The 18,020-nt window shown below is 45.3% G+C and overlaps 1 protein-coding gene across 1 annotated transcript in view; it reads right to left on the bottom strand.

The window, feature by feature from the left end:
- Window positions 1-7,013: 7,013 nt before the first annotated feature.
- The window catches only part of NPFFR2 (neuropeptide FF receptor 2), a 46,845-nt gene continuing 35,838 nt past the window's right edge, over window positions 7,014-18,020 (bottom strand). Inside the window, exons 2-4 of the mRNA XM_081207194.1 lie at window positions 12,642-12,986; window positions 11,393-11,492; window positions 7,014-8,649 (exon numbers count right to left, since the gene is read on the bottom strand). Of these exons, the coding sequence (XP_081063320.1) occupies window positions 7,803-8,649; window positions 11,393-11,492; window positions 12,642-12,969 (1,275 nt within the window). The 5' untranslated portion in view covers window positions 12,970-12,986 and the 3' untranslated portion in view covers window positions 7,014-7,802. The remainder of the gene's footprint in view (window positions 8,650-11,392; window positions 11,493-12,641; window positions 12,987-18,020) is intronic.

The raw sequence follows: 18,020 nt of genomic DNA, 5'->3' as shown, positions 1-18,020 counted from the left end.
GTTTATTATCTACTAGGGAACTACGGGTCACGGGGCCTTGGCGCACAATTATAGTGGAACCTTGGTTTTCAAATGTCTCGGAAGTTGGACATTTTGGTTTTCAAACACTGAAAACCCAGAAGAAAATGCTTCTGTTTCCGAACATACCTTGGAAGCCAAACTGTTTCTGCAGACTGCCCTTTGTGCCTTGGATTTTGGATGTTTCGGAAGTCAAACGGTCTTCCAGAACAGATGATGTTCGAAAACCGAGGTACCATTGTACTTCCTCCCTTATGAGTAACAAATATTATTCTGCCTAAAAGAAGGTACCATGTTAAAATGAATCTGGAAACTTAATTTCAAAAGGGAGAAAAAAATAGGAAATGCTGGAGAAAACAACAATTTTACAAAACTGTATCATTTGCATGATTCCATTTTCATTCGAGCCTATATGGTTCTTTGCAGCCTCCTTATTTTTGAGGCTGTCCCAATGCACATTTGTATTTCAATAAAGGTCTATCTTTTCACTTACTTTAAACTGTCCATGTCAGGAAGATGCTCTGATCCATCGATTATTGTGGCACTGCTTTTCTGTAACTTTTAAAGCCGTATGAATACCCCTTTAGAAATGGCATTGCCAGCACTGTGTACCACATTTTAAATGGAAACTGTGACCTGACACTGTCAATCATGTTGTGAAAGCTAATGCTTATGCTGATGTGGGTGGAAGGTAACGTCTTTGTACATTCAAACAAAAGTGGCACAAAAGTTCTTTTCTTTTTTTTATTTCTCAGATCCTCAATTCTTTTTTTCTTTTTTTCAAAAATAAAGTCCTTAAACGGAGGGACGGATTTACTGGGAAGCGAGACAGCACAGCACAAAAGTAACAAAGGGATGCTCAAGAGGGGAGAATCAATACAAAGGAAAGGGAAGTCTTGAAAATCTTTACCATATGCTGGTTCAAAGAAAGCCAAGCCTGAAGGAAAGAGAATGCAATGTTACCCAAGAAGGAGCCACCCAAATCGCAAATTGCCTATTTGGCTGGTGACTGGCCAAATACAACGCCAGCTTTTATTAGGCAAGTCTATCTCTAGGGCTACTGGCAATGGAAGCTTGTTCAATTAAAGAACTCCAGAGATAGACAATGTGGTCTGGAGCCAATATTCAAAGCACAATTTTCAAGAGCAGTTGGTGCTTAATGGTGAAGAATTGTAACGTAAGACTGAAAAGAAGGCCAATTAGCGAGAATGTCTCTGCCCCCTCCCCTTTTTAAATCACATTGAAACCAGTTTGGAAAAAGTTCTGATTCCCACAAAGCACTGTGAGGACTGCAGTTTTGCCGCAGCACTGAAAATTCTTTGGCAGGGATATGAAGGTAAGAACCCTGTTTGATCAGACCACAGGTCCATGCTTCATTAGTGGTCAGGAAGGCCACAAACAGGGCATGAAGACACCAGCCCTCTCCCACTGTTGTTCCCTGATGTCATAACTAAGTTGTTCCATTGAGATCCAAGTTATCAAACAGATAACTTCAACAGGATCAGGGTTAGAGCATGCCCACATTCTACAAGCACAAGTGCCCCATGGTGACAAGGTAGTTTGGGCCAAGTGTTAATGTGCCCAGTGGCTGAGTGTGCATGTTTGAGAGAGGAGCTGCCTCGCATAAGAAGCCCTCCGGCATGTGGAACATCAAAGGTTCTGTATCCCTGTGGCAGACTTAGCCACTGTGATCCACACGTTGGACACCTCCAGACTTGATTATTGTAACTCACTCTACATGGGGCTCTTGAGATTGACCCAGAAACTCCAGCGGGTGCAGAATGCTGTGGCAAGACTCCTTACAGGGTCCTTGCCACAGGATCACATTCACCCGGTGCTATACCAGCTGCACTGGCTCCCAGTGGAGTACAGGATCAGGTTTAAGGTGCTGGTTTTAACCTTTAAAGCCCTATACGGCCTAGGACCCCCGTTCCTACAGGACCACCTCTTCTGGTATGTTCTACGAAGGACCTTATGGTCTTCAGACAAAGACATCTTGGAGGTCCCAGGTCACAGGGAGGTTAGGCTGGCCTCAACCAGAGCCAGGGCTTTTTCAGCCATGGCCCCGATCTGGTGGAACGCTCTGTCTCAAGAGACTAGGGCCCTGCGGGACGACATCTTTCCACAGGGCCTGCAAGACAGAGCTGTTCCACCAGGCCTTTGACCGGACACAGGTTAGAGCTCAACGTCGAGCCTACCAAGTGGCAATAGCGACGGCGAAGAAGACTTTCTTCACCGCCTCTATTGCATCTGCAGAAAATAGTAGCAGGAGCCTCTTTCAGGTGGTCCGCAATTTAATGGAACCACCTTTACCACCGGGGCCTTGTAAAGACCCCAAGATCTCCTGCAACGATTTTGCAAAGTTTTTTGCAGATAAAATCACTCATATTCGGAAGGAGCTAGACACTACCGTGGGAGCAGGGCTGGGGCGGGAGAGTGCTAGAGCCCTGTCTGGTCAAGTTGCATGGAATCAATTTCAATCCGTTACCCCCGAGGATGTGGACAGGCTGCTTGGAAGCGTGAAACCTGTCTCCTTGATCCTTGCCCATCCTGGATAATAAAAGCAAGCCGGGAAGGGCTGGGTGATGGGCTCTGCGGGGTGGTGAATGCTTCCCTCTGTGAGGGAACATTCCCAGATCCGCTGAAAGAGGCGGTCATTAAACCGCTTCTTAAAAAACCATCTTTAGACCCGGCCAGCATGGCCAACTATCGCCCAGTCTCAAATCTTCCATTCTTGGGCAAGGTGATTGAGTGTGTGGTTGCTGAACAACTCCAGGCACGCCTGGAGGATTCGGACCATTTGGATCCCTTCCAATCGGGGTTCAGGCCTCATCATGGGACTGAAACTGCCTTGGTCGCACTGGTTGATGATCTCCAGCGAGCTAGGGACAAAGGTGAGAGTTGTTTCCTAGTTCTGCTGGATCTCTCAGTGGCCTTTGATACAATCAACCATAGCATCCTTCTGGACTGTCTAGAGGGGTTGGGAGCTGGGGGCACTGTTATACAGTGGTTTCGCTCCTTCCTCCTGGGCCGTGTTCAGAAAGTGGTGGGGGGGGATGAGTGTTCAGACCCTTGGGCCCTCACTTGTGGGGTGCCTCAGGGTTCCGTCCTCTCCCCCATGCTTTTTAACATCTATATGAAGCCGCTGGGAGGGATCATCAGGGGGTTTGGACTGGGTGTCCATCAATATGCAGATGATACCCAGCTCTACCTCTCTTTCAAATCAGAACCAGTGAAGGCGGTGAAGGTCCTGTGTGAGTGCCTGGAGGCGGTTGGAGGATGGATGGCGGCTAATGGATTGAGGTTGAATCCTGACAAGACAGAAGTACTGTTTTGGGGGGACAGGGGGCGGGCTGGTGTGGAGGACTCCCTGGTCCTGAATAGTGTAACTGTGCCCCTGAAGGACCAGGTGCGTAGCCTGGGAGTCATTTTGGACTCACAGCTGTCCATGGAGGCGCAGGTCAATTCTGTATCCAGGGCAGCTGTCTACCAACTCTACCTTGTACGCAGGCTGAGACCCTACCTGCCCGTGGACTGTCTCGCCAGAGTGGTGCATGCTCTAGTTATCTCCCGCTTGGACTACTGCAATGCACTCTACGTGGGGTTACCTTTGAAGGTGACTCGGAAACTACAGCTAATCCAGAATGTGGCAGCTAGACTGGTGACTGAGGGCAGCCGCCGAGACCACATAACACCTGTCTTGAAAGACCTACATTGGCTCCCAGTACGTTTCCGAGCACAATTCAAAGTGCTGGTGTTGACCTTTAAAGCCCTAAATGGTCTCAGCCCAGTATACCTGAAGGAGCGTCTCCACCCCCATCGATCTGCCCGGACGCTGAGGTCCAGCGCCGAGGGCCTTCTGGCGGTTCCCTCATTGCGAGAAGCAAAGCTACAGGGAACCAGGCAGAGGGCCTGTTAGGATATTTCCGTTCCACCTTAAAAGGGAGCAGGTGCCCGCCCTGTGGAACACCCTCCCATCAGATGTCAAATCGGTAAACAACTACCTGACATTCATAAGACATCTTAAGTTCAGGGAAGTTTTTAATGTATGATATTTTAGTGTTTTTTGGTTTCTATGGAAGCTGCCCAGAGTGGCTGGGGAAACCCAGCCAGATGGGCGGGGTACAAATAATAAATTATTATTATTATTATTATTATTATTATTATTATTATTATTATTATTATTATTATTATTTTCATCCAGTGGGGGGGCTTTCTTCGTGGAAAAGGGGACTTTTTGTTGGCCAATTTCTCCTGCTTCTGAGAGCCCCCAGCAGCTCCAGGAAATTTGTTTTGTAGGGTTCTCAATGATCAAGTCAGTGTCCGGCACCAGGCCAGTTGGCAGACCAACTCTGTGTTACAAAGATTTCTGCACGTGTGACATGAAGGCTGGCAACATCAACGCTCCCATATGTGGGAAACCCTTGCAGATGATCACAGCACCTGGAGACAGGCAGATGAGTTGTGTATCCATAGCAGTGACCAGAGGAGGAATGACCACTGGGAGGAGTGAACAGAGAAGAAACGCCTTGGTGCATCTGCATTTGCAGCAGCACAACTGGACACCTTCATCTGCCCCAGCTGCAACAAAACATGTCTCTCCAGCATCAGTCTCTACAGCCACAGCAGGCACTGCAAACTTCCAACAGCTTGACCTCACCTCCAAAAGCACACTCCTCCTTTGTCTCCCAAGACAGACAGATGCCAGCACAAGGTTCCCAATGGTCCAGAAATTGTATATCACCCGTTATGTTAAATGGGGCATACTCCCATGTAAGTTTGCAAAGAAAGTAGCTGTAGTCACAACTGGCTTTAGCTAGTTTGAGGCTTCCACAGATGCATTGCCAGGGGACTCTGAGAAACCATAATACAACCGTGGAAAATATATATGTATGCAAGTTAAAATCCTTCAAATATACTCAATTGAAAGCAGCATATTCATTATTATTTTCAAATTTTGTGATTTTATAAACCTTAACTTTTAAAACTGTTTTGTTTTTCCAGTCATGGCTTAGGGAAAACATTTCCCAAATATCAGAAAGGAATAGGAAGGACATGCACCACCTGTAGATTGGAATACATCACCTTTACAAAAGGGGATAGGTAGATATTAATTGCATGCAAGCAAGGTAAACATCAGAGGCACAGGATGCTTTCAGTATTTATTGAACTGCTTCTTCAGATATCTATAAAGGATGCTCAAGATATGGGGCACCACGGAGGTGAGAACTGCAATTCCAAAGCATAGAAGCTTGTGGTACCCAATTTAGAGAAGTAGTAAAACGTACTGGCATTTGTCTCAAAGACTTAAGCCAGCTTTCCCCAGTCTGGTGCCTTTCCATCCTTCCTGACCATAAGCTATGCTGGTTCAGGGAGGTGAATAATAAAACACCTGACACCAGGGTAGGGAAGGCTGCCTTAAGCAATTGAGACACCACACACCCAAGGGACCTGCCTTTTTCCTGTACATGCTGTTCTTAACATGGTCTGAGGCTGCACACCTATACCCAGGGATACTGAAGCTTTGGCCCTCTGAAAGTTGTTGGCTCCAAACTCCCAGCATCCCTGACCATTGCCCATGCTGGCTGGGACTGATAGGAGTTGGAGTCTAGCAGCATCAGGAGGGACCACATTCCATATCCCTACTATATGGCCACTTACCAGAGAACTTAAAGGTAAAGGGACCCCTGACCATTAGGCCCAGTCACGGACGACTCTAGGGTTGCGGCGCTCATCTCACTTTATTGGCCAAGGGAGCCAGTGTACAGCTTCCGAGTCATGTGGCCAGCATGACTAAGCTGCTTCTGGTGAACCAGAGCAGTGCATGGAAACACCTTTTACCTTCCCACCGGAGCAGACCTATTTATCTACTTGCACTTTGACATGCTTTCGAACTGCTAGGTTGGCAGGAGAAGGGACCGAGCAACGGGAGCTCACCCCGTTGAGGGGATTCGAACCGCCAACCTTCTGATCGGCAAGTCCTAGGCTCTGTGGTTTAACCCACAGCACCACCCACATCCTGCAACCAGAGAACTTAGTGGGGGTTATTTGTAAGTAGACACATTCAGGATTGCACTGTTAGTGCCTTTTCAATCAGACCATAATGAGCTTAGAACAGAGATGTTTGGGTAATACATTGCTTGGGCCAGTCACACTTCTCTGAAGTCTCTCAGCCCCACTCACCTCACAGAGTGTTTGTTGTGGGGGAGGAAGGGAAAGGAGAATGTTAGCCGCTTTGAGACTCCTTAAAGGGAGTGAAAGGCGGGATATCAAATCCAAACTCTTCTTCTTCTTTTCCTTTCTGGAGGTTTAGATCACTCATATGGAAAAGAGGGAGCATAAGCACCTAGAACTGTGTTGGATCTTCTCAAATGTCAAGGTGGGTTTTATTCCCCCCCCCTTTGTTCTGAAACCAGGATATTTGATGTACTGCAATGAGTTACTGTGATAGCTACACAGAGGTAAGATGGTAGCCAAAGTTAAGCAAATGGCAGACTGCTTAATTTTAACAACCCATTTGTTCCTAATAACAGGTGCTAACTAGTGGCACAGCGTGGGGGGGGGGAGGCCCCACAAGTGCGCTTGCCCTGGGTGCAAAATTTCAACACCCGGTACTGCCTCAATACAGTTGTATGCTTCCATCGCTGAGCTCCATTGAAAACAGTTTCTCCATGCAAACCAGGAAGTGTCTACTCCAGACAACGTAACGACTCCTCTTTTCTTATCTCTACAGTTGCAATCTCCTGGGTGACGCGGACGCCATTGGGCAGTTGAATGTGCATGTGTACTCCATCTGTTTCCCTGCCACCCACCCAGCCTTCCGCATGGCCCTGGGCACTGGCAACCCACATCACACCACTGGTGCTACCCAACCTGAATGTTCAGGATAGCAACTCAAATGTGAATACAAGCATCCATGTGCAAGCACGTGTGTGTGTGTGTGTGTGTGTGTGTGTGTGAGAGAGAGAGAGAGAGAGAGAGAGAGAGAGAGAGAGAGAGAGAGAGCGCTTTAATGTTATTCAGTAAAAAGTGTCCTCGCTTCCATCTTTGTCAGGAGCAAGATCCCAGTGCCTATTCTAAAATCCAGCTAAGGCAAGACTGGTGAACCTGTCACCCTCCAGATGTTGTTCAACTCCCATCAGTCCCAGCCAGCACAATGGTCAGGAATGCTGGGATTTGTAGTCTTCACAACATTCAGAGGGCCATGGACTAAGGGACATCCCTGAGCTAAGGGACACTTCAGCAAGGGAATTCTCAGGGTGGTGATATCTTCCATGTAAGTGACCTAAAATATATATTCTAAAATAATTAATAAAAGAGGTAAATGTTTATGTTAAGGCCATGGAGCATTAGCGCATATCCAGGAGTTTTCTCTTGTTTTGAGTGACCCAGGATTGTCTTTTCAACTGGAAATGTTTCCCAGTCTGAAGGGTGTTGGCCTTCTAACTGACAGTATGTCTTAGATAAAAGCTGGTCAAGCTTACACCAATAGGTTTTGCAACAGGCTGCATCCTGCTAGGATCCAGAGCTCCCTTAGAGCCAGGACTTTGAGACTACTCCAGTGAGATGGTGCAAATATCACTTCTAGCTTATGAAATAAACATCCCTGGTTTGTACTGGCATAGGAAACCACTTCTCCCCCTGACCCCCTAACCATCAGATGTAATTACAAAAACGTATATACACTGTACAAGCAAGAAAGTCCTAAAACAGCTGCAGATGTTTTTGCCAGATAGGGCTTGAATATCATGGCTCTTTTGGCAAAACCAAACAGCTGAGGTAGTTTATAGCAGGTCCTGCTTAACACCATGGTTGTTGGAAACCTGTTCGAGGTTCTCCATCATCAAAACCTGCGTCTTGTCCATCCAGTTCCCTTTCTGAGTTGACTTCCCCATCATCGCTGATGTAAGGCTATGCTCCGGCTCCTGCGGATCAGCTGCTGGCAAAATGGCATTGCTCTGTCCACGCTGGGAGTAGGTTTCCCTGGGCATCCCATCCCCAGAGCAGAGCTGAAGCCGGAAAACTGCCTGGAAGCCTCGCCGGAAGTTCTCATTGAAAAAGCCATAGATGATGGGGTTGATGCTACTGTTGAAGAAGGCCAGCCAGTGAGCGAATGGGTAGATGTAGATGTTGATGACCTGCAGCTGTTCCTCGTTCAGGTCAGCGTAGTCAGAGAGCATCGCCAAGGTCCACAAGGGCAGCCAGGAGAGGATGAAAAGCAACGCCACGATGATGAGCATCTTGATGACCTTCAGCTTCTTCCTGCAGACAGAGTGGCGCTCCTGGCCCTGCTTCCCAGAGGCAGGCAACGAGGTGTTGAAGAGCGTGATCCCAATCCGGGCATACATGATGACAATGAGGGACAGAGGGGCCAGGTAGATGTTGGCAAAGAGCACGGTTGTATAGATCTTCCTCATGTCCTGGTTCGGCCAGTCCTCCCGGCACCAGTATATGGGGCTGGTTCTGTTGCCATAACCGAGCAACACTCGGAAATGCCGGGATTCTTCCACCTTCAACATCACGGCAGACGGGCACATGATGGCAATGGCCAGGACCCAGATGACAACTATGATGACAACTGCTGTCCAGATGGTGAGCTTCTGCTTGAAAGGGTAAACAATGGAGCGGAACCTGCAAGGAAGAGATAAAAACACCTCTAAGTTCATAAACAGACAAGGTTTCCATTCTGCATGTCTCATATTCTCAACGTGTCTCCTTGGTGGAAAATAGGAAGTTGCCATATATTGATGCATCTAGTTCAGTACTGTCTACACTGACAGTGTCTCTCTGGGATTTGGGACAGATAGGGGACATTCTCAGCCTTACCTGGAGATGCCAGGAATTGAATCTAGGACCATCTGTATGCAAAACAGATGCTTTAGCAGTGAATTAGAGTCCTTCCCTTATTCTGGCAGCAAAAAGGAGGAGCGGGACAGTGATCAGTACAGGTCCTCTCTACCTACCAGAGTGTTCCATGCTGTTGAAGACTCTGTACTGTACCCAGCCAGTAAGAACAGTATTATCTCATCCACTGGGTACTTTGTAGGCTGCAGGAAGAAGAATTTGTTGAAGCATTCTAGCTATTTTCCAAAGGAAGATCTATCAGTTGAACGTGAGGTTCAGGCTGCATGTGTTTGTGTGGAATCCCAAACATCAAGGAAGGAATTCAATGCCACCTTGTCACAAAAGTTCTACAGTTCCCCATCCACTGTTCTGTGAGTTCTGCTGACCACTGCCAATTGAAGGGAATGGGGTACCGGGGAAGGAGAGGAGAGAAAGCAGGAACTGGGGCTTCCACTAGCAGGACCAATTAGTTGAATCCAGTCCTAGGAATTCGCCCTTGAGTGGGTGGTTGATCGTATGGGTTATTCCCATTAATTTATTTTGGGGCATTTGTATTCTGCCTATTAGCATTTCCAGGGCCATTAGCCTATGATCGTAAAACAATGATCACTAAAATGGCAGATTTTTATTTTGAAAAAAGAATAAAAGAAGATGCTATGAAGTTAACAGAACCTGGAAAATATTAATAATAACTCTTATTGTGGCCAGTACTGAAAATTATTCAGTCAGGTTGGTGTGAGGGAAATTGGAGTGGGCTCTGCTTTCAACAAATATAAAAACCAGAGGAAGAGAGGGGTGTGAAGAAGCCACACTTCTTCTTAACATAGCGCTAAACTGGTTTTGTGCATGGATAGCCAATATGGTACTCTTCAAAGGTTGTTGAAATATAGCACCCACCCATCTCAGCCAACATGGCCAATTGGCAGAAACTATGTGGGAGTTTTCTCCTTCATGGATCACTGCCTTTCCGTGTCTTAATGAGGGTGAAAAAGGAGAACGCAAAATATGGTCAGAAGCTCAACATAAAAAAAAAACTAAGATCATGGCCACTGGTCCCATCACCTCCTGGCAAATAGGAGAGGAAGAAATGGAGGCAGTGAGAGATTTTACTTTCTTGGGCTCCATGATCATTGCAGATGGTGACAGCAGCCACGAAATTAAAAGACGTCTGCTTCTTGGGAGAAAAGCAATGACAAACCTAGACAGCATCTTAAAAAGCAGAAACATCACCTTGCCAACAAAGGTCCGTTAGTTAAAGCTATGGTTTTCCCAGTAGTGATGTATGGAAGTGAGAGCTGGACCATAAAGAAGGATGATCGCAAAAGAATTGATGCTTTTGAATTATGATGCTGAAGGAGACTCTTGAGAGTCCCATGGACTGCAAGAAGATCAAACCTCTCCATTCCGAAGGAAATCAGCCCTGAGTACTCACTGGAAGGACAGATCCTGTAGCTGAGGCTCCAATACTTTGGCCACCTCATGAGAAGAGAAGACTCCCTGGAAAAGACCCTGGTGTTGGAAAGATTGAGGGCACAAGGAGAAGGGGACGACAGAGGACGAGATGGTTGGACAGTGTTCTCGAAGCTACTAACATGAGTTTGACCAAACTGCGGTAGGCAGTGGAAGACAGGAGTGTCTTGTATGCTCTGGTCCATGGGGTCCCGAAGAGTCGGACACAACTAAATGACTAAACAACAACAATGTGGGAGTTGAAGTCTCACAACTTCTGAAGGACATCAAATTGGCTGGCCTGGGTTTAGTACTACATCAAAGATGAAACACAGACTCAGACCATTGGACCATCTAGCCCAGAACTTTCTGCTCTGATTGGATAAGCTACCATGGCTGGTTTATTTAATTTATTTATCAAATTTCTTTCTCACCCCTCCTCCCAGCCTTGGATACGTGTCTTTCCAAGCTGGTATGTGATTAGAGGAAGAGCTGTGATGGCACATCAGGCTCGCATACAGAAGGTCCCAGTTTAATCCCCAGCATCTCCAGGTAGGCCTGGGAATGTCCTCTGCCTGAAACCTCGAGGAGCCAATGCCAACCAGCATGGAACAATGGTCTGATTCAGTATAAGGCAACTTCCTATGTTCCGATGTAGAAATGTCGCAGGTGGAGCCTAAGACCTCATGAGCTCCATTATGATGCTAAGGCTCCTTAGTCATAAACTCTGTGTCCTGCTAAACTGTGCATTTACTTTGATAGGCCTGCAATCCCCACCTCTTCTCTCTCTCTGCCACTTTTCCTGCAAAGCTTGAATCACAATAGGTTTGCAGAGGCAGTCTCTCACATCAGTCGAAAAAAGGCCACAAACCCCCACATGTTCTGAAAAGCTCCTTCACAGAGCAACAAGCTCACCACTGCCTAATTGTGCTGTCTTGTCCCACCGGATTTCTTCCTGACGCTACAATGGCATAATTGCACAAAAACTGAAGAGGCTTACAAAGGCAGCAACCTTGGACAATTGGTACGACTGACATTTTATGTGTTCCATATTCATTTCCAGGCTGTTACAGACACATACCTGTCGACTGCAATTGCCACTAAAGTGAAGACAGAAGCCGAGACAGATATTCCCTGGACCATTCCGTTCATCTTGCAGGCAATATTCCCAAAGGGCCATCCTGGAGGTTGAAAAGAAAATGGTTATCAGATATTGAAACTGCTTTCATAGCATACCAAAAGGAAAGGACACATTGGGGCTAAACTGGGTGCTTGTCAGGTATGTTTAAACATACACAGTCCTTGTCTGCATATGAAGTTGAGGGTGAGAGGGTCTTTTAGTTCCCACTAAAATCAGTGGGTGGTATTCAACAAAAAATTACTATGAACCACAGAAATTAATGAACACAACTTGTGGATTATTGCATTAGTTCTCCTAGTTGAAGTCCTAGTGCTTTTATCCTGGATTCTAACATTCTTTTTAAACTGCAAGACCTGCTGGATTACATAAGCATGGCTTTTTGATTGATATACCATCATGTTGCATTAGATTTTAAACAGTGGGAAAGAATATGCTGGAATACTACTGGAAATTTTTTTCCATCATGTGAAATTACACTGCAGAACTCACATGATTTTCCAGGCTAATGGGGCTGCAAATGGGTTTTTTTCGTGGAAATAAATAATACAAAAATGAATTCTAAATTTCCACTAGTTTTCCAGAGGTGCCTTTTATGCTGTGTGAAAGAGCACATAAAAAATGGAAATTATCAGGTAAGGAAATGCCAGGAAAATGAAATAGAGTGCTGTGTCAGATTCTTTACTTTCAATGGATCTACTATGCATTAAGCCGTGACTAGTTTCTGCCACTGTTTTCAAGAGTCTGTTTTAAGTATGACTTAGTTCAGGGATGGGGAATCTGTGGCCCTCCAGATGTTGTTGGACTCCAATTCCCAACAGCCCTAGCTGGCATGGCCAGTGGTCAGTGATGATGGCAATGGGAATCCAGCAAAACCTGGAGGGCAACACAATCCTCACCCTGACCTAGGATTTGGAATGCTGGTCGTGGTCTGCTATGAGTATGACGTTGTTCATGGTGGGAAAGTTATGGACCTCCAGATGTTGCTGGACTCCAATTCCCATCATCCCCGGCCAGAATGGCCAATGGTCAGGGATGGATCTGAGTATGATGTTGTCCATGGATGGGAATCTATGGCCCTACAGATATTGCTGGACTCCCAACCCCCATCAGTCCTAGCCAGCATGGCCAATGATCAGTGATGGTTCCTCTCCCATGACTTCATTGGACACAAGCTAGAGACAAAATTTACCTGATATGATGTTATCCACTAAGGTAGTGGGCATGCAAAATATCCCCACCAGCAGGTCACTGACAGCAAGGTTCAGGATGAAGAGGTTGGTGACAGTGCGCATATGTTTGCTCCTCAGCACGATAAAACACACCACTCCATTGCCAATCATGCACAGGAGGAAGATGAGAAGGTAGGAGATGATGAAGACTGCAGCCACGAGCGGCTGGTGGAGGTAGAAACCCACATAGGAAATGTTGGTCTCCATGTTGCAGCTGCTTATATGTCCACTGCAATTTCTCACGGGAGGTCTGCTGACTGAAGGACTGGAGTCCAGGTTCTTGTCCATGTTAAAAGTGCGCTTGACTGCAGAAATCAGACAATTGAAAAAATGGAGTCAGTGAGGAAAGGGAATGCATCTTGGAACTCTAAAATGTGTCTTGTAACTAGTATGATAAGATGGTATACCCTATAAAATATCAGAACACCAGAAGATAAGGTGAACCCTGCTGGGTCAAGGCAATAGCCCATCTAGTCCAGAATTCTGTTCTCACGGCGGCCAACCAGATGCCTATGGGAAGCCCATGGTGGTTCTTGGAGGCGCAGCATAGCCCCCATTTTGGCCAATAGCCAATGATAGTGGTATCCTCTTTGAATTTGCCTAATCCTCTTTTTAAAAATGGGTTTTTATAAAGCAAAGTGATAAAACAAGTGCTCAAGGAAACAAGCATTGCTTTATTGTTGCAAAGGGGAAGGACTTGAGTTGACAAATATCTCAGCATTTTGGTAAAGGTAAAGGTACCCCTGCCCGTACGGGCCAGTCGTGTCCAACTCTGGGGTTGCGTGCTCATCTCGCTTAAGAGGCTGGGAGCCAGCGCTGTCCAAAGACACTTCTAGGTCACGTGGCCAGCATGACGAAGCTGCTCTGGCGAGCCAGCACCAGCACAGCACACGGAAACAGCGTTTACCTTCCCGCTATAAAGCGGTCCCTATTTATCTACTTGCACTTAAGAGTGGTTTCGAACTGCTAGGTGGGCAGGAGCTGGGACCGAACGACGGGAGCTCACCCCGCCGCGGGGATTCAAACCGCCGACCATGTGATCGGCAAGTCCTAGGCACTGAGGTTTTACCCACAGCGCCACCCACGTGAAGGTAAGCATTTTGGGCTTACCTTCAAAACAGCCATGTCAGGTTTCATTTTACTTACAACTTCCAAATAATGGGATTATATCCACTGGGGTCTTGCCTGAGGTTTGAAATTGGCACATCAAGTCGGAGCTTTCACATCTGAAATTTATTGAAACATTCCTCTGCAAGTTCACTAGTAAAAGGATACTAGGAACAGCTTCATTTTGGTTTAATAGAGGTCGAGCTGCCTTTGTAGTCTTGACCAAAACCATCATACATTTTTGCCTGTACAAGTATTTATTACAATTCAAGTGTTGAATTTGCCAGAGGGCACATGCCCTTTATTATACTGCTGAGTTGGCAGTATATGGTGAATTAAAATAAGGCATATTATGAGATATTCAGCGTTGGGTATCCTTGCAGTAGCGGCGTAGACCCTTTGAAATCGAAACACTTGAGTGTCAGAGATTCTACTACAAGTATGACTAACACTGGATAGCACCTACGGCATTCGCATTTAATATACTGCCAAAATTGTCCGCTGTAAGGGGAAAGGTCCAATAAAGTAAGGATTGTGCTATAAAAAATAAAACAAAAAATGGTTTTTATTAAAGATTTACTTGTGTTACAAAACAAACAAACAAGAAAAAGTATATATAGTATAACATGGCAACTGCAAGACAAATTACGGGACACTCCAATACCCTGGCTGATCCACCACAACTACTGTACAAGTCTTCTTCGACAACCCAGCAACATCAGGCCATTGACTAACTTCGAGAAACTCCTCCTAACAACAGAGGAACAGAGCAAAGGGGTGGTATCTACATTATATAAAATACTACTTCAAGACAGTACAGCCCCCCCCCTAATTAAAGATCAATGGGAGCATGACATGGGATACAAAATAAATTCTGTCCAATGGTCAAAAATGTGCTTCAAACTACCATTTAAATCTATCTCAGCCAAAAGAAGAGAATTCACTCTGAAACTTATCTATAGATGGTACCTAACACCATGGAAGCTGGCACTGATACATCCAGGAACCTCAGCTAAATGCTGAAGAAGCTGCACCTCCATAGGCGCATACCTCCAAATGTGGTGGGAATGCCCCAAAGTTCATTCCTTTTGGGTATCAGTGTTGCAGGAAACCTCCAGAATAACAAAACAGGTAATAGAAGCAACTCTAGAACTAGCCCTATTAAATATCCTCCAGGACAACAACACACATGCACATGACAAGACCTATCAGGAGCAAACATAGACCACTGGTACCAAAATGTATGGGAAACTGCCCTACTGGAAAAGTTAATCAACAAACTTTTACTAGCACGGGGACAAGCAAAGGAGGACTCCTTCACCCTGGAATGGCTCTCGTTTATTATATATACAGCACAAGACAATGATCTATCCCCCCAGAAGTGTATGAATCAATATGGCTAATCTGACCCAACAATTCCCTCCACCCACCTGTCACACATACAAACAAACCCCACTGCAATCGACTGAATGCCTAATCCTCTTTTAAAGTCATCTTAAAAAGTGGCCATCAGCTAATCATCATTGAAATGTCTAGTTAATTAAGAATTAAACAGATGCAAAGGCTTGTCTGCACAATCAGTGTAATATCAGGCAGACATCCATGATGAATTTGCCCAATATGCTGCATTTTGCCAGTTCAAAAATCATGGATATGTTTGTGTGTATGTGGGGAGCCATTTGCATGATTAGTTTAGTGATTCACTGCTATGCTTACAGTGATTAATGAACCCATTCAGCATCTTGAAACAGTCTAAAAATGGAAAACTGCCAGCTGAAACCTTGCTGTACAAATTATGCAAAGGTTGAGGCTAGATAATTTGTGTGACTATGTGAGTTTGCCCATCTGCCAATTCTCTCCATAATAATCCATAATACCACCTGGCAAAAAGTATATTTTTTCTCTCATGGCGGTGTTTCCATTCTCATGTGAATGGACTCACATACAGAGAACAGGGATCAGCATTCTAGCAATGGAACACCTGAACAGACTATCTTGGGCAAGTTTATCTGACCAGATCCAGGTGCTGTTGGAGGAAACTGATTTTCTAGATCCATTTCAATCAGGGTTTAGGCTCAGTTTTGTCACAGAAACTGCTTTGGGCGCCCTGTAGGAAGACTTCTGTCAGGACAGGAATTAACTGTCCTTGTTAGTTCTCCTCAACCTCTCAGCAGCTTTTGATATCATTGACTATGGCATCCTTCTAGAGTGGCTGCCCAAGTTAGGGGAGGGTGGCACTGCTTTGAAGTGGTTCTGGTCCAAATTAGGTGGTTGTTTCCAGAGGTGGATGCTTCAGAAGTGCTCCTTGGCCCCCTCAGGGTTTGATTTTATATCCACATGAAACTGCTGAGCAGAGTCATCCAGAGTTTTGGAGTGTGTTGTCAGCAATATGCTGATGACACACAACTCTACTTCTCCTTTACATCTGCAGGTGAGGCAGTGGATGTGCTGGACCAATGTTTTGCCTCAGCAACGGACTGGAAGAGAGCCAACAAACTGCAGATCAATACTGATAAGACTGAGGCACTGTTAGTGGGTGATTCCCTAGATCAGATGGCTGAGAGATTGCCTGCTCTTAATGGGGTTATATTCTCCATGAAGGAGCGAGTATTTGGGGGTACTCCTGGATCCTTGAGTTTCTGGTGGCCTCAGTGGCACCCAGTCAGCTTTGACTAGTGGCGCAGGTTTGCTCCTATCTGAACAGGGACTTTTGTCGTCTATGCTTTGGTAACCTCTAGGTTAGATTACAACATGTTATTTGTAGGGCTGCCTCTGAAGACGGTTTGGTTGCTCACTGAGGCAAAACGGTTTGAGCATATTACACTGATCTTGGCCTGACTTGCCAGTTTCTGAGCCCAATTCAAAGTGCTGGTTTTAACTTATAAATCCCTAAATGGCTCAGGACTGTAATACCTCAAGAACTGCTTCTCCTCATATGAACAACCCCAGATCCTGCAATCATCTTCAGAGGCCCTTCTTCATATTCCTCCTCCACAAGAGGTCCAGAGGGTGGCAACATGAGACTGTGCCTTTTCTGCAGTGGCTTCATATTTGTGGAATGCTCTCCTCAGGGAGACTCTGGTGCCTTCATTATGCACCTTTAGATGCCAGGAGAAAACGTTCGTCTTCAAATAGGTCTTTGGCTGATTGACATCTGATGCCCTTTTAAATGTGCTGTGGGAGCAGGGTATTGTTTTATTGTGTTTATTATGTATTTTGTGCTTTTATCTTATATTTTTATGCTGTGAAGCACCCGAGATCTTCAAATGAAGGGTGGTATACAAATTTAATAAAGAAAGGTTATAATAATGAACATTTTCATGGGCGATTTTTAAAAAAAAAAAAACAAGCAAGGAAAGAAACAAATTGATGTGATGAATGGAACTTAAGTGTGGAAATATGAAAAATAGAGAGAACCTGAAGTCGATCGATTTGTCCATCCCTAGTTGCTAAATGCTTTGTTCCAAAGTGCAGTTATTGTGCTCTTTGTGTTTGCTACCCTGAAAGAGAGAATCAGAAAGATAAATATGCATTCTCGCTTTTGTCAGCAGAGGTCAAAAAGGGAGTTGAAAAGAAAAGAGGGAGAAATACAAAAAGCATAGTACTGGGATAATCTGTAGACGATGCCTTGGTGTGCATCTGTGCTGATTGATTATATGGTGTCAAAAGCACATAGTGGAACCATTTTGTAACCTAAGTAGAGGTTAGACAGGAAAAGGAAAGAAAGACGAAGCACAATTCTTTTCAGAGCCAAATTGCTGTTTTTTCCTGAGAATGTCATTTCCTCACTATGTGGCAAGATTTAAAAAATAGTAAAGAAGAGAGAGCACCTGGACCATAAAACTATGTAGCATTATTAAAATAAATTAATAGTTCAGGAGAACATCAGGAACCCAGGTTCTTCAAGGTGCTGCTAGATCAGTACAGTCAGCGATCATTTTAGGAGCATCTGATACATGTGAGTTTGTGTGCACATGCATTGCTCTGAACCCAGAAATGACCCCAAAACATCACAAAAAAGGGTAGAGCAGGGGCAGAATGGGGTGTTTTCAGGTGTTATCAATGGTTGTTTTTTTCCAATTATACATGATTGGAATGTAACCCCCATGTAAATCAGGTGTTTCCTGCACAGAAATGAATATTGCTAAATTGCTAAATGTTATTGGACAGCAACTCTCACCATCCCTAACCATTGACCATGCTTGCTGGAGTTAAAAGGATAGATAGATAGA

The sequence above is a fragment of the Podarcis bocagei genome (genome assembly GCF_964188305.1).
Source record: "Podarcis bocagei genome assembly, chromosome: 9".
Lineage (NCBI taxonomy): Eukaryota > Metazoa > Chordata > Lepidosauria > Squamata > Lacertidae > Podarcis > Podarcis bocagei.
Note: the sequence above shows the minus strand (reverse complement) of the source record. Positions and strands in the feature narration are given on the sequence as shown.